A 16,823-nucleotide genomic window follows, 5' to 3' on the forward strand; every position below is an offset into this window, starting at 1 on the left:
CTAATACCACCTGAATGTCCAAAGAATGCAGGACTATCACTAAACTTGCCCAAAATATGCATGTGCTAAACAGAAAAAAACATAAAAGATTAAATGCTTTGACTAAAAGCCTTATGTCACTGCTTTTCAATCCAACAGGGCAACTATCTGGAGCCTGACTTCCCTGAGTTATTGATAGTTCTTGTAACCATCTTGTGACCTGCAGCCACACCTTAGAAACAGCAGAATTTGCCACGGCTTCCAGAAAGACACACAAACACAAAGTCAGCCACTTGGTTTGGGTGCGTTCAGCCTCAGCTTCTTTGAGCAACCAAGTGGGAACAGCAGTGATGTGGGTATCAGCTGGTGTTCAGTGCAGGCTCCCACCGGGAGAGCAGGAAGCACAGAGGGAGTTTGCTGCTCAAACCGCCCCCTCAGGGTGCAGGGAAGAGAGCCCACCTCCCGGGCCTCCAGTTTATAGCTCCATCAAGCCCTTCCCACCTCCCTCCCAGCTCTGCCCCACAGAGGACCCTCTATCCCACCCAACCCTGCCCCAGCACAAGCCCATTTCCAACCCAGCCCAGCCCCACGCGCCTCCCCACCTTCACCCCCACACGCCCCCTACTCGCTTCTCGCAGCCCCTCACCCAGCCCCAGCCCTGGCCCAGGCCCGGGCCTACCTACACCCAGCCCAGCTGCACACCGCCAGAGCTCAGTCGCCCCCGACCCCACGCCGCCCCCCTCACCTGCGGATAGTGACAGCTCTGAAGCGCGGGTACCACACGGAGAACTGGCAGTGCGCCACCTGCTCCTTCTTCATCCTCACCCCCGGCCCGGCCCGCTGCGCCGCGCCGCTCCCGGAAGCTCGCGCTCCGCCCGGAACCTCCCCGTCGCTCCCGGCTGCCACCCGGGCCGCCATCAGCAGCGCACCCGGCGCGGTGCCACTCGGGCCCGCCTGAGCGGCGCACACGGCCGCCGCCTCCCCTCGGCCGCCGCCGCCTGGCGCCGCTCCCGCTGCCGTCCGGCCGCCGCCCGCGGCTCCCCCAGCTGCCGGGCCGCTCTCCCGGCCTCGTACGTGTGCCTGGCCCGAGCGGGGGTGTCCGGGCGATACGCTGAAAACACGGTGGCCCTGAGGAAGCGGCGGGTGCGTTTCCCGCCCGGCGGGCTCTGCTTGCCCTCTTTGCCCGTCCCTTTGCAAGGTATCCCCTCCCCGGTGTTACAGCGGAGCTGTGTACCGACAGAACCCCCTTCCCCCTCAGCCGGGGCTGCGTGTCATTTTGTTTTGGGTAGGGCCGAGCGGTGGCTGGATATTAACGTTCGTCTGAGGCCCCGCACGGCGGCCGCAGCCACCGGCAGGTTGGGCGCGGGACGGGGCTGCTGCTGACCCTGTGCTGCTCGGTGGGCAGGGTGGGGCCTTCTGCGGGGCCAGAACCAGTTCGTTTTCCTTATTTTATTTGGTGCTGGTCACCCGTGCTGCTAAACATCCTGGCAAAACACTCCTCCCCCTCTTCTCCCTCTCTCTCGTTAACTTACGCTAATTAATTGGGTTTGTTGCTGGAGTCATTTTGCTGACATGCCAGCACACTGCCCGATGGTCACAAGTTTCAAGTGACTCAAGAGCTTTTAGGGATGTTTATCTTCAGCACACACACCCGGGCACGCTGTTGGGTAAATGGTGCGTAAATGCTGCCAGCGTCCCTCCTGCACGCTGTTTATAAGAAACCCCATATTTTGTTTTTATCTTGTGCTTGCCTTGCTGAGCTTCCATTAAACCTGGCTGCTGTCAGCTAGGATGTGTAGTTTGTCTTTTGTCTTTTAAGAGGCAGATTTACTGTAGAATGTCTTTTGAAAAGTGATGTAGAAAAGCTAATCCACCTGTAGTGACATGGGTGGGTTAACAGAAGGCCCTGATGGCTCGGCTACTCTCTAAGCTGATTCACAGACCTCAGTTGGTTTAAGATTTTAACTCCTGGGAAGGATAATTTGGGAGCTGTGGAATGGTTCGATGTTGCCTTGAAAAGAAGCCACTCAATAAAGGGATAAGCAATGGGAATAAAGTTATCTCTTTTTAAAATGGTATACCTTTTTAAGGTCTGAGTTTGACCACATGAATTAAATAAATGGAACAAGTAGCATGATTTGCCAGCAGTAGCCTGCAATACTAGAAGCAGGCCAAACTTTTTGCATGATTTGTGGTTCAAGTGCAGTTGATTCGTGCTAAGGACACTGATAAATGTGGATACTTTGACATATGCTTAAGATCACACTGGTAGCTATTAAAAAATTTGAAGCATAGACTTCATGCAATTGTATGTCAGGCAGTCAGGTTCGCAGGCTGCTGTGTGTTGCATTTTTAACTCGAATGATACAGTGGTAATATTATGAGATAGAAGAACCTTCCTGTCTGAGGGCTGCAAGACAAGGTCTATTCTGAAATCTAACATAGGGCTTTAGAAACTTGACATTGTAGTGTGCAAGTTTAATTTTCAGTTGCTGCTGATTTTGATGAACAAAAGGTGTTGCCACCCTTGACAGTATGACTAATGTGAGATACCGGAATTGCACCCTTCATTTAACTGAATGATGTTGCAGCTTTCTAACAGCAGAAATTCTCACTTGTCTACAGTCAACTGAATTTGGAAAAAAATACTTTTTTGGTGAACTGTTTAAAATGTCACTTACACGTAGAGTTATTGCACCCACTTGTGGAGGAGATCAAAACTACAGAGGCTGAGATAGATGAGCTCTCGTGTTCGCTTGTTTTAGATTTTAGTGGTAATTCAAACGACTGAAGCGGTGTAAATTTTTGTTATTTTAATTCACAAGCTACCCTTGAGTCTGTCCACTGCAGAAGAGAGCAAGTTGTGTAAAACCAGCTTCTTCTATTAGATGAGGTTCTATTTAGTATGTATTTGTAACTGATATAGCTAAGTATTAATGCTGTTGTACAAACCATTACTATAGGTGCTTGTGGGATTTAGGGTACAGTTGTGATGATCTGTGTTTTGGAAACATACACTGATACTTGCAGGCTTATGTGGAAGGGTTAGTATGATCGATGGAATGGGATTTCCTGTGAGGGGAGACTAAAAAAGGCAGACTTATTCAGCCCTATCAAAAAAAAAAAAAAAAAGAAAAGAAAAAAGTTGAACAGGAATATGGTTCACTATCTACTCTCTTGATATATTGTCGATCAAAAAGGCTATAAGTCTTTCCAAACATAGGAGGGGAATTTGTTGTAGCTAGGTATGTGAGGTAGGTTTTTATAATTTTAAAGCTGTATACTTCAGGCATCACAGAGAGTCCCCTTTGTTTCCTCTGAATGACCAGGAACCCCTTGGAACTGCTGTGCTGCGCTGCACTTCTTTTGCGTAAGGTTGGTGGAAAGCTTGATCTTGTATTTTAGTCACAGCAAAAGACCATGGCCGTTGTCCAGCTACAGCTCTTTGAAGGGAGTATGAGACATAACTGACTCAAGAACAAATGGGGAACAGCCAACTGAACTAGCATGACATAGAAATTGGAAGATAAGCATGTGAGGTTCTAGAACAGTTTTTCATACAAATAGTAGTAAGGTAGATAGTAAATCTATGTAGTTTTAAGGTGAAGCTTCAGTGCTTTAAGAAAGGATTATAGAACATATTTCTGAAATAACAGAATTGGGTTTAATAGTTCAGGGTCCTTTTTCAGGACTTACGTTACATAAAAATGACTTGACCATTTGACTACTATGACCTACTTCATCCAACGAGACTGTCTTGAGACTTGAGAAGGAGCCTGCCCTGTGTACATGCTGAGGAAATGGATTTTTGTACATTGGTTTTAATCCTGCCGATAACCAGAAATATTTTGTACTACCAGTTCCTTTTAACTACTTTGTGGAATTAAATGCAAATCTAATATGTAAGAAAGGTGACTGTTGCCACATATTCTGAAGTGTTTCACAAATAGGCAGTAGATGTTATCATAAAAGGATAAAGATGAAGCAAAAAATGCAAGCGCTAAAATTGGGTGTGACAGAGAAGGTGATCACTCAGTTCTGGTTTCATTGCTAGGGACCCCACAGAGCCTTATTAAACTCTAGTTGAAGTCAACAGAAGAAATACTGTTGATTTTGTGGAAACTTTATGACCATCAGCACTGAGAATGATAGTGATCTTTGAGATTATCTCATCTCTTCTTTAAACACTTAAACTGGTTTGCTTCTTTGCACTGTCTTTTTGCTTGTGATTCATGCAGATTTTCAGGACTTGAGTACTGAAGCTTGGTATCAGAGACGAGCTTCCTTGGAATAAGAGTTTCCGTGCTGAAAGTGCGCCATAGCTCTGCAGTGAGGCAGGGACTAATGGTGAATCTCTGATGCATCATGTTTTGCTGCTCCCTGGTGTGCCTTTCAGGTAGAACTGGGTTGAGACGATCTTAGGTTTCTAGGGAGCATTAGGGTACAGGCCGAGGCATTGATGCAGATGCAGAGCCTTGCTCTGGCCATGCATTAACTGCCTTTTGCACGGTGTTAGCCACAGCATTCCCAGTAAGAGAAACTGCCATGCTTTGGTCATGCTAATTCCACGTGCCACCTAGAATTGTGACACACAGGTGACTTTTTGACCTTGGTTTTTTGTGGGAGGATTGAGTCATTTACGTGTTTATTTTTGATGCGTGTAAGGTGGAGGTAGGTTCTAGTTCTGATTCTTTCTCAATAGCAGGCAGGTTTTACTGCTGAAGTCCTCTTGGTATAAGGTTTTTTTCCACTTTCACAGTGGAGTGTGTAGCCCTGTTGTGGCAACACTGTGTTGACAGAGCACTTCACCTAGATCAGAATGAAACAATTGGACTGGATCAGTTTTGTCTCTGTGGGACCCTGGAATAATTAGGGAGGGTGTCTTCAGCCAGTAGCTGCTTGGCAGCTGACAGGACTAAAGTCAGGGATTTGACCCAAACTGCCGCTTCTCCTTTGATTGACTCTGAAACCATCAGGTGGAGCTGAAAATAGGAATTGCACTTGCCATCACGTGTCCCTAACTTTCTCCAGCAAGTTTTATTTGTTAATCTAGAATGCAGAAATGAACCTTTTAACTTTACTCTGAAAGCAAATATTGACTTTGTTTCATAGTAATCTGGACTTTGCACAGAAGGGGGAAAGCCTGACATTCCTGAAAATGGCAGCTGAGACATCCACAGAAGTTCCAAAAACTGCTAGACAATTCGTCCTTAAAGAAGAGGTATAACATGCTTGGGTTGACACATATTCTGTTGTTAAGTAAGTTATTTGAGACTGATCAATATGTTTGTGAGGGCAGAGTAAGAAATGCTATGTATGCTGTACTTCTGTAAAAATCTACTCAATAGACAAAATGCTTCTTCCTGGTGGTCAGAGAGTTTAAAGAAGGTGGCATTTCTTTTTGATGAAATAATCATACAAATTACCAATGGGCAGAGAGAAATGTACAGTGTTGCATTATTTTAAGCTGCTGCTTCTTTTTTTGATTTTGCATCTCTTTCTTGTATTGTCTGCTCAGTCTAGTTTCAGTGTTCGAGAATAATACTGATACCTCTGAGAGACTATACAAATTGGTGGGTCATGAAATAGCCTTGTTTTCTGTTCCTTTAAGATGATGAACCACTAAGAGTTTCCTTAACATTTAGGATTATACCTTCTTTGTTGCTTTCTGAAAGGGTTTGAATTTAGACACTTGTTCTAAAGACATTAGTAAGGAGGTAGTAAGATTTTTTCAAAAATACTGTGCTTGCATCTTCACAGAATCAGAAAATGTCAGGTCCTGAGGAAGGAATTTAGAGGTATTTCTGGGTGCTTATTAGGAGCGATTTCACCATAATTTGAACTGCCTGTATTTGTTTCTGCTCTCTTTTAAGTGAATTCTTAAAAGTTAATCTTTGGTGTTAAAGGCAGGTTTGGCAACAGCATCACATGGTTGTTATAATGCAAATGTAGTTTCTTTTCTCCAGTGTTCCTTCCTTGGAATGAACAGTCTTGTAATTTCTTTAGGTTTCAAGGTACCAAAACTTCATCAGGAAAAGAGAGACTCACATTGCTGGGATATATTTATGGGTGGTTTTTTTTAATATGAATATTTTGCAAGCATAAACGGTTTCATTTTTGTAAGCTTTTCGGGTTTTTTATTAAGACCTGTGGTTTTGCAGGTAATATTTTCATTTTATCCTCTTTTCTCTTTTTTTTTTACTCTAATGTCTCTTTGTTCTTCTCCTTTGGATTGTTGTACTTTTTGATGGCATTGGAAGTTTGTAATAAGATCTTACATATTTTAAGCTGTTTATTTTTTTCAGTCATTTAGTGGGATTAATACAGGAGAGTATTTACCATGCCTCTGCCAGTGGCCCTCACATTAAAAGTGATTCTGTAACTCTTCAGTAACTACATGGTCTGATGTTGGAATATCTTAGAATCATAGAACTATGGAATGGTTCGGGTTGGAAGGGACCTTAAAGATCAACTAGTTCCAACCCCTGTGCCTCAGGCAGGGACACCTTCCACCAGCCAAGGTTGTTCCAAGCCCCATCCAACCTGGCCTTGAGCACCCCCAGGGATGGGGCACCCACAGCTGCTCTGGGCAACCTTTTCCACTTCTTCCATGAAAGTGGTGGCTGATCTTACTTCCTTCTTCCTGCTTCTGGGAGCCCACAACCAGGCTGCTGTAAGCAAAAGCAGATGTTATTTGCTATCACATTAATAGATAAAGCAATAAAAATAACTCATTCTAAAACTGAGTAGAGTAAGTGCCACACATTCTGCAAAATGTCTTTAGGCCCTAAATAGGGGATTTAGCAAAGCAGAAGTTTTGCTTCTAGGGCAGCTTCTGCAGGTTTTAATTATGCACCCAATGAGGCAGGTGATAAATTTATCTTTTTCTTCCAGGGAAACCTGGCAACTTTCTTTTTTCTCACCCTGTAGGTTGTTAGCAACAGGAGTTTCATCTTACTTTAGAAGGTTGTGAAACCACTTCCATTGTAAAGGTTTATGCTGCATGTCCTATAGTACTTTTTAATTATTGCCCCATGACAGTAGAGGCGAAGAGCTATACCTAAGAATATCTGATACTTTCACATTGTTTGTTTTGTATACGTAAAGCCTACTTTTGTTCTTTTTTTTTTTTTTTGTCTTTTTAGACTTGAGACATGTCTAATTTCTTACAGACTGGGGATTTTTTTTCCTCTAAGATTCCTGGGGACAGTAGTGTGGTTCTGATTTCAGCCATTTTCCCCTTTCTGCTTAGCAAATGGTAACTTGGTGACAGGGGTAATGATCTGCCAGTTCTGTCGCATGCTGCAGCAATATGGGACCATGATCAGTAATGTAGTCCTTTGTGTTCTCTGCAATGTTTAAAAAAAAAAATTGATTAACACAAAATATTTGGCTGTTTACTTAACTGAAAAATATATATTCCCCTCCTTGGACAACCAATGGAATGTGATTTTCATCTATTTTTCTTGTGGATCTTCCTGTACTCCAGTTCTGCAGTGATTTAGGAGTGAATACAAAGCTATTTACAATATACCTGAATGCTTCTAAATGGAATTACTTCTTGTACCCGTAATGAGCATAATATTCTTCATCGTGTCCCTTCCAGCTCTGTTTTTGTGACCACAAAGCCATTAGAAAACCTTATTGAGAACATATAGCTCTCCTTGTCCAATTTCTTTTACATGGAAATACTGTACTTTCCAAAATAAATGCCAAAACTTTTAAGTGTAAAAAATGTGTAGCCACATTTACAACCATAGGAATACTATTGTTATGCCAGTTGCCTATCAAAATAATTGTTCTGAAGAACACATTTTAAGAATTATGTGGGTTTATCCATCTCAGTTCTAATTTACTGGACACATGAATCACTTCTGATTTGTCTTTCTGCCTCCAGCTGATGCTGTACTGTGTGCTTCCGTACCCTACTTATAGCTGCATCATATACTACATTTCATTTCTCTATATTCTTTTTTGAGTTGGTGAATCTCTCACTTTTAAGTCCAAGACCTCCATGGCCACATGGGCCCTATTTGTTCCTTGTCCTGCACTAGAGGATAGTGGTGTGCCAGCCATGTGAATGACCTGTCAGACGTCATCCTTTTGCTGCAATTCAATTTTGTAATTTTTTTTCCCAGGTCCTCTTCTTCCCTTTGCTTGTGCTTGTTCTATTGCTGTCAGCAGTGTGTCTCATTAGACAGTAAGAAGTGATTTGTTCATCTTACTGATTACTTCTCATTTCTGTGGTCAGACCTATGGCCAAATTGATATAAATTCTGGAGATAGGCTTCTTGTCTGCCTACACCTTCAGCAAAGCTTAAAATACAAGTTAGAAGAAGTAAACTGCTGGGCTAATAGCTAGGAATGTTTGCCTTTTAAAGGAATTACATGGAAGGTAACGTCGCAGAGCAAATAAAGTCACTTAGCTCAGAAAAGACATTTTGTAGTGATGCCGAGCACTCAGCAGTGCTCAGAAATCCTAAAAGGGCAGGTATGTATCGCTGCCCGTGGTTACAGAAAACAGCAGTTACGCAAGGCCACGGTCTTGAGATCGTGGCAGGGAAAGTTTCAAAATCGTTTGCTTTTTAGTCTTGCATGCTTAGCTGTCGGGCCATGCTCTCTGATAAGTGGGCACTCACGATGACTAGAGGAGCTACAGTCTGTGCAGACCAGTGACCCTTTTTCTTCTTCAGCTGAACTATGACCTTTGCAAAATCCTTCTAAAAAGATGATGACTTTTCAGTACATAAAATCCCATTGAATTCATTGAAACTTGGTTATCAAAGTCACACTAAGAAAAGTTACTGGACTTATTTTCTATACCTTTTCAACAACTTAGGGTAAATGGGTTTTTTTCCAGGTTAGCTGTAGGAATGTTGTGTGTTCCTGCGTGTGTTCTGATGCTGAGATTTTGCTTCAAGAGAATCCAAAAATAATTGTGTTTCTCCCCTTAGCCCCAAGTTATCTTTGGGATTAATCTTATAATGTGTTTAACAAAGAATTCTTTATTTTAGGTAATTGTAGAAAGAAAATGGTTGAAGCTTGAAGAAACAACTTACACTGATCCCTTTGGTAAAACCAGGTAATTGCCTTTCTGAAATTTCAGATTCCTGTGATGTTCCCCCTTATACGGACCACCCCCAGGCTGGAGGTTACAGAGTTACAAACCTATTACTCAACACAAGATGAGATCTCATTGTGCAATTTCGTTATAGTTCTTACTGTAGAGAGAAAAAAAATCTTCCTGTAGCAGGCATGCTAGCATGTGGGATCAAATTTGCTCCTAAATGCTTTTGAGCACACAGGACCCTGGTTTACCTTGCGTTTCCAGTTCCTTGTAACGATGCTTCTTTTTAACAATGCCATGCAAAAGCAAGTTCTAGCTATGCAGCAGCACTGCGATGACCAGTCTGTCTCACGGCTTTTCTGGCGCTTCATCGAGGGCTCCTTTTTCCCTGCTGATGGTGCTGGATCTTGCATACTGCTGACAAATTACTGTCCTCTTGTATATTATCACGCCTGTCCAGTTCTTTTCTATGCTTTAGTTTTGCTGTATTTATCTAGATGTAACAACATGGCTTTACTTCCCTCCCCTTAACGTGTTAGATTTTGTAGTGATTTCTTTCTGTAAGGCCTTCCCAATTAATCAGCAAAGTATCCTTTTAAAGAATAGCACTGATTGGAGCTTTTGTGCAAGGATTTTTATTGCTGGTGGATTTTTCTTTTTTACTCATCCCATTGTTTATTTTGAGAGAGCAGCTTTGGTCTTCATTGCCTGGATGCTACTTGTGCGCACAAGTAACTGAGCTGAGAGTTCACAGTAACTTACACTATAAACCTTATACAGAAGCAAGATAAAAGGTAGAATGTACATGGTCTTGTTACAAAATTTTATTTCAAAATCTGACATGTTTCATATATAAATTGCTTTATTTTACACATTTACAGGAAAGACTTGCCTGTTCTGTGACAATCATTTACATCTTTCCCTTATTTTTAGTCATCTTTAAGCAGTCATTAATTATTTTCTCTATCCCTCCTTTATGTAGACAAACCAAAATCATACTACAGACATTTTATAGTTCCAGTATGTGACAGGGCATGCCTAAGGCCAGCTGCGTTCTTATGGGGCCTCACTGTGTGACAGTATATTTTGCTTTTAAATGAAAGTAGCAAGGGTGTTGTCCCAGAGGTGCACAGCGCCAGTTCACACACTTGAGTTGAGGTATTTCTATCTTTTTACTCTAGTTTGTGCAAAGGAGGGAGCTAGGTGGTAATACACAAAAACTAGCTCACCTCTTAACACACAGTAAAACATTTTATACACTTTGAACAATTATTTACAATTAAGTTTAGTCACACTGAAGTCTCATTGGTTCTTACAAGCCTCATCTCCGTTTAAAGGTACAGCATTCTTTTTTTTTTTCACCTCTCATGTTTTGTAGGGAGAGGGCTTTGTTAGTAAGGGGCTTTCTTTGCTCGAGGGCGGACCTTTTAGAATGCTGATTAAGCTAGTTCACACACAGTTCAAGTAATTTTCTGTTTATTCTCATTAACCATTTGGTTCTTCTTGAGCTTGTCATGTTACTTCTTGCCTTGAAGTATTTATGATATGTATTCCGTCTCCCAAGGCCACGTCTTGTTAACTGTTTGCAAGGATTAATTGACATCCTCTGGTTTTCAAATTACTTCTTGTTTTTCACTATACATATTTACATATTTTGTCAAAATTTGAAGTTAAAAAACTGACTGGCCTTCTATTAATAGTGTATCTGTGAGCCGGTCAGGTGCAAGGGTAGAAGACAACTTACGTATATATTTGGTTTTTTTCTCTGTGTTAAACAGAACTTGGGAAACTGTAAAGCGTACTGGCAACAAAAAGGGAGTTTCAGCTGATGGTAAGATGTTGGTGACTTGTTTTGTTTGCATTTCTTCCCGTGAAAGTTCTTCTGATAAATTCACTGTGCAGAGGTAGAGCCAATCTGTTTCTGAGTGAATGAGGATGCAGAACAGCAGCAGCAGAGCTCAGCAGAGCTTGCTGTACCCCTAAGCTAATGAAATGGTAACTTAAGTGCTGAAGAATCAGGAGCTTCCTGGTGGGAGTGTTTTCCCAAGATCATTTTATTCACTTCAGAACAGGAGTCATTTCAAAGACATCATGGTTGCCCTGATACAGAGCACCGCACAGACTGAGTGGGGTCTGCTATTAGGGGCTAGGGATAGAGCTCTCTTTGGACAAAAGAGGGACATGATTTAGCCATGTGAGGAGTGTAGGATGGGGTTCCATACCGTGACTTCCAAACAGTCTCTGCAGGCAAGAGAGCCCTTCCCAAGGTACTGGTGGGCTGAGGCTTGGTCTTGCTTGGCATGTGTGCCTCCTGTTTGCTGGGGTACTTTGAAGATTCCTTTTTGGGCTTTTATGTCTTACCACACATGATATAAGGAGCTTAAATTCATCGTTCAGGATTCTGGAGCAGGCACCTAAACGTTTAATGCTCAGAGTAACAGTGCTTGGGTTCCTTTCCAGATCTAACACTAAATACTCACTTTCTGCTGTATTCCAATTCTATGTACTTGTGTCTTCTGTCACTGTCTGTAGGTGTAGCAGTGATAGCTGTGCTACAGAGAACTCTCCACTACGACTGCATTGTCCTAGTGAAACAGTTCAGGCCCCCAATTAACAGCTATTGCTTGGAATTTCCTGCAGGTAAGTGACCGAAACCTTGAGTCACATAAAGCTGACAGTTAAGTGTGTTTAGATGTGCTTGGAGTGTCGATCTTAATGAAGCAGCTCTAAGCAGAAAACCATGGTGAGCTCTGTAGCTTGGTGTGCTGTTCAGAAATAGGAATACTTGATAATGAAGAATGCGAAATGAGCTCATTGTAGCAGACTGGAGACACTTTGCACAGTCGTCTGGTAGTAGAATATTACATTTTCCTCCACTCCTCCTTCCTCTAAGAGTCAAAGCTTCTTTCCCTCATGAGAACATTATTGCCATTTCCTGGGAAGGTAGCATGCTTCTGTAGATAATCAGAAGATGTGGGCATCAGCACGATGAATCCGGGAACTGGAACCCTTCCTAACACTTCAGTTTATCCCTCTGTAAAAATAGGGTAGTGAGGGTGTTTCACCTCTTCCATAAAGCTGGATTAGAGCTCAGGATGGGTATTGCAGCTAAGTGCTCCCTTTTCAGTTGTTGTTGTTGTGTATTACCTGTCTCACAGGCCTCATCGAGGAAAACGAGACTGCAGAGAGTGCTGCATTGCGGGAGCTGGAGGAAGAAACCGGGTACAAGGGGGAAGTTGTTGAATGTACTCCAGGTCTTTGCTTTTTTTATTTTCCCACCCAAAGCTAATTCTGTCTTTGATGGGTACTTTAAAGGTCTGAAATGCTCTAAACCAAAGGAAAAATCTGTGCAGATTAGCGGAGTAGTATCCCATGGCTGTACCAGTGAGGCTTTGGTCCTTGATGCATCAGTTGCTGAACTTCTGTTAAAAATATAAGACTAAAGTAAAAGTTTTACGTCTATAGGGAAAAATTTGGTGTTAATTAAGATTCTTTACACAAAACCCAATTATTCAGGGTGTGATTTGGCATTTTAGTATAAAGGTCTCAACTGTGAACAGCATCCATGAACTTGGGTAGAAAAAATAGCTGCACGATGCAGTCTGAGTGGAGGTCACCCTAATGTCAGCTGTAGGGAGGTGACACTACTCAGCTTTCCAACCACAAAGAAGAAAGGAGAGAATAATGTGAGTGAATCCAGAGATCCTTTGGAATGTGATTGTTGCCAATCCACGCTTCCTACATAAATCAAAACAAAATGAAGGCAAAGCAAGGATCATAAATAAAACTTGAAAAGGTAGAAAGGTGAGACAGCTTACATATGATTTCAGTCATTCGTGTTGAGACTTGGCTTTTGATTATCAGGTACAACTGCATGCTGGGGACTGAGAGAGATGGAGACAGGTGATGGCAAAATTAAGACTCTAATAGACTGAGGAAGTCTGTAAGGGAATTACAGTTTAATCTTCAGTCTGTGGAATGGGAAGTAAACCTAGCTGCTGAAAACAAGTCTTACAAGGAATCCAGAAAAGAGCTGAGAGTTTCAAAAACATTACTTTTAAGAATGTGTGTCCTGTTTTAACCCCAGCCAGCAACTAAGTACTATGCAGCCACTCGCTCACTCCCCTCCCCTAAGCGGGATGGAGAGGAGGATTGGAAAAAAGGTACAACTCATGGGTTGAAGTAAGAACAATTTAATAATTGAAATAAAATACAATAATAACAATTGTAATGAAAAGGGTAGGGAGAGAGAGGAATAAAATCCAAAAGATGGGAAAAAAATAATACAACTACGTACCACCCGCTGACTGGTGACCAGACAGGCCCTGAGCAGCCATCAATTGGTCGCTCCCAGCCAGCTCCCCCCAGTTTATATACTGGGCATGACATCATACGGTATGGAATATCCCACTGGCCAGTTGGGGTCAGCTGTCCTGGCTGTGTCCCCTCCTGGCTTCTTGTGCCACTCCAGCCCTCTCGCTGGCAGGGCCTGAGCAACTGGAAAGCCCTTGGACTTAGCGTAAACATTACTTTGTACCAACTGAAACATCAGTGTGTTATCAACATTATTCTCATACTAACTCCAAAATGCAGCACTGCACACCTACTGAAAAGAAAATTGACATTATCCCAGCCGAAACCAGGACAATGTGAAACCAAACTTTTCACAACTCTTCCAGCACGAACATGTGCCAAATACATGCTCTGGCATTATACCAGATGTGAAAGCTTTTGTTAAAATGTCAAGGTGCATGAGTTCTGCTTTCAATAAATTAAAATCTACATGTGCTTGTTGGCAGCTCTCTGCTTGGACCCAGGTTTGTCAAACAGCACGACACACATTGTGAGCGTCACCATTAACGGAGATGAGGCTGAGAATACAAGACCTAAGCAAAAACTTGGTGAGTTTTGTACCATTTATTTGAAAATCTGGAGAAGATAACAAAAGGATGTGTTTAGAAGAACTATCCCTACCACTGCATCTGTTCTGTCCCAGCTGATTTAGATGCTGTAGGTCCTTTAGATCATACCCTGCAGTCTGGATAAGCAGAGACATGTTTCTTTGTGGAATTCACAAGAAACATCTGTGTTAAGTGTCAGATATTGGCACAACCAGAATGAGAAATTTAGGTGCTAAACTTCAGGTGAGGGCCATAGCACTTGTGAACCTGGATATTCCTCTTAGTTGTGGCTTGACCCTCAGAGTAACTACACTGTCACTCACTGACTGTCAAAATAGGGTTTAGTTGTAAACTCTATAGTGTATTTCAAAACCCTTAACTTACTACAATTGTTTTCTTTTACTTGCAGATGATGGAGGTACGTCAGGGAACTGTGCTCCCATTGGCAGTACAGTCAAGTGTGGTCTTCGTACAGCAAGTTTTACTTAGAAAATGTCAGTTAAAACTATTTTGGGATTGGTTAATCTCCTGACCCTAATCAAACGCGCATGAAATTGACTTTGGCTTAGACATGAAAATTCCTGTGGGGCATTATCGTGTCAGTTATCTACAAGTATTGCATCTGTAGCACCAGTATCTCAGGAAACACAAATTCCTGAATCCACAACAGCTGTAGATCAAGCTCCAAAGACAACTAATTCAGATAGACAGGGAAGGTGTAAGCCAACACCAATTCACCAAGAGCAAACCCTTTGTCCCTGGGCCGTTTTGGTCTTCAAACACATCTACAATCCATTACTGTACCAGTATAAGCCAAACAAAACTCCAGTTCGACAGTGAATTTTCCGTTCTCAGAAAGGAGCAGGTCTCCTTTCAGGATTCTTATCCTCCATAGCTGTCAGCTACACTGTTGTTCCCAGCTCTTTTCCAGTTTCTTTCTGCCAAACCTGGTTTTTAGTGGCCCCAGGTCACTGCCTTCCCCCATTTCATGGGCCTTTTTGCAATACATGAAGCGTCACAGCTTTCAGATTGGTGATGAGCACTAGGGCCAGGTCCCCTTCTAAACAGTAAGAAGCAGGACTACTACTGATCACTAATTTCTTCTCTCCTAGAATTTGTGGAAGTTATTTCACTTCCGAAGAATGACCTACTGCAAAGAATTGACGGTAAGAGCTTTCCCACACATTAAATGCACTTGTGTGAGCTTCAGGTAACCCTTAGCTTCTCTCCTCTCAGCTCCTCACTCATCCTAGAATACTGTATCTTAAACAAAAAGCTGGGAGAGACCTGGCCAGGTGACAGAGTGATAGCATTAGGTCTTAGCATTAAGAATTTATGTCTGGAATGTTATATATATTCATTTTAGTAAAGGACTTAAATTTCTGTAGAAGAAAAGTGTTAACAGCATCTCATAACATTTTTGTTCTTATTTTCAGAACTAGTAGCAGAGGAACACATTGCAGTGGATGCCAGGGTTTATACTTACGCGTTGGCCCTGAAGCGTGCAGCAGAAAAACCGCTCCAAGTTCCTTTTATGAAATTTTAAAACCAGATGATGAGAAATTTAGTTGAAAACTGCCCAATTTAGATGGCTTAGAAGTATAACTCTTCTTGTAGAGCAAAAAAAAAAGGTTTGTAGGAGCGATGCTGATGTACGAATGATTGTGTTGTTTTTACCTGGGGTTATGTAACTGACAAAAAGTATTCCTTCTAACTGCTATCAAGCCTTGACCGAATAATCATAATAAAAATGCTGCTTAATTTTCAGAACGGCTCATTTCTGACTATATTGATCATTCCACTTACATTTTGGTATAAGGAAGATGCTGAAGTGACTGTAGTGGGTGTAATGCCACCTGTTCAAAAAAAAGGAAGACGGCAGGAAGAACGTGCGGCTCCCGAGTCCACGTGCACAGGCAGCATCGCTGTGACAGCTGTAGGTCATTCTCTGCAGCAGCGGCAGCAGCAATGGGATGGAGCGTGTGTGCTCTGGCTGCTGTGTTTGAAACAGTACTTTTGGGAATTTCCTTTTATAATTTAGACCTGAAGATGTTGCTGCTTTCTCTCAGCGCAACTAAAGCTACCACAGGCCAGGGCTGGAAGGGGCCTCTGGAGACCATCTAGTCCAACCCTGGCTAACGCAGATTCTCCCAGAGCAGGCTGCACAGTCACATCCAGGTGGGTTTGAATATCTCCAGGGAAGGAGACCCCACAGCCTCTCCGGGCAGCCTGTCCCAGTGCTCTGCCAACCTCAAGGTAAAGAAGTTCTTCCTCATATTCAGATGGACCTTCCTGTGTTGCAGTTTGTGCCCGTTGCCCCTTGTCCTGTCACTGGGCACCACTGAAAAGAGCCCGGCCCCCTCTCGGCGTTCGCCCTTAAGGTATTTGCATGCACCGATCAGGTCCCCTCCCAGCCTTCTCTTCCCCAGGCTGGACAGCCCCAGCTCTCTCAGCCTGTCCTCACCAGGGAGATGCTCCAGCCCCCTATCCGGAAAGAGAAAATTGGTTTGTTTGATCTAAGAAAACAATGACAATGATGGCGAAGACAAGATATCCACTGGTGCACACCAGCACCGTACATGGCCCAGCCAGGGCATTCTGTTCAAGGCACAATCTTGCTGACACGCCTGAGACAGCACAGCTGCGCAGCACCCCCTCTCCTGGGACACCTCCACCTGCTCGGCTGTGCCTCCGTTTAGTCCGGTCCCCGCCAGGAAACACTTCTGCCAAACCAACCTGCTGTGTACCTACGTGGGTGGTCACCTGCTTCTAATCATGTAAGCCACCACCACTGCTTCAAGATACCAAAGTGTCAGCCACAAACCGTCCACAAATGTGGATGAGATGCATAAACAGGAAGGCTTTCCTCGCTTAGC

The 16,823-nt window shown here is 43.0% G+C and overlaps 2 protein-coding genes across 12 annotated transcripts in view; one reads left to right on the top strand and one right to left on the bottom strand.

The window, feature by feature from the left end:
- Positions 1-916, bottom strand: part of CDC123 (cell division cycle 123) — a 37,823-nt gene extending 36,907 nt beyond the window's left edge. For 4 of the 5 annotated variants that reach the window (XM_013301352.3, XM_055808247.1, XM_055808248.1 and 1 more), the window contains exon 1: positions 725-916. In XM_013301352.3, coding sequence (XP_013156806.2) covers positions 725-897 — 173 coding nt within the window. In that variant the 5' untranslated portion in view covers positions 898-916. The remainder of the gene's footprint in view (positions 1-724) is intronic. The other variant, XM_005240159.4, reaches the window with a different exon arrangement.
- Positions 917-983: 67 nt separating this feature from the next.
- Positions 984-15,717, top strand: NUDT5 (nudix hydrolase 5). Of its 7 annotated transcripts, none has more exons than XM_055808253.1 (9): positions 984-1,122; positions 5,092-5,200; positions 8,994-9,061; positions 10,825-10,877; positions 11,579-11,686; positions 12,205-12,300; positions 13,846-13,947; positions 15,060-15,113; positions 15,384-15,717. In XM_055808253.1, the coding sequence occupies exons 2-9, from the start codon at positions 5,138-5,140 to the stop codon at positions 15,491-15,493; spliced, it is 654 nt and encodes a 217-aa protein (XP_055664228.1). In that variant the 5' UTR covers positions 984-1,122; positions 5,092-5,137; the 3' UTR covers positions 15,494-15,717. The 7 variants fall into 7 exon arrangements, with proteins under 7 accessions (XP_055664228.1, XP_055664226.1, XP_055664229.1 ...); XM_055808251.1 differs by having other exon boundaries at positions 1,032-1,177; XM_055808254.1 differs by lacking the exon at positions 984-1,122 and adding an exon at positions 3,331-3,349.
- The last annotated feature ends 1,106 nt before the right edge of the window (positions 15,718-16,823 follow it).

This window comes from Falco peregrinus, chromosome 6 (assembly GCF_023634155.1).
Source record: "Falco peregrinus isolate bFalPer1 chromosome 6, bFalPer1.pri, whole genome shotgun sequence".
Taxonomy (NCBI): domain Eukaryota; kingdom Metazoa; phylum Chordata; class Aves; order Falconiformes; family Falconidae; genus Falco; species Falco peregrinus.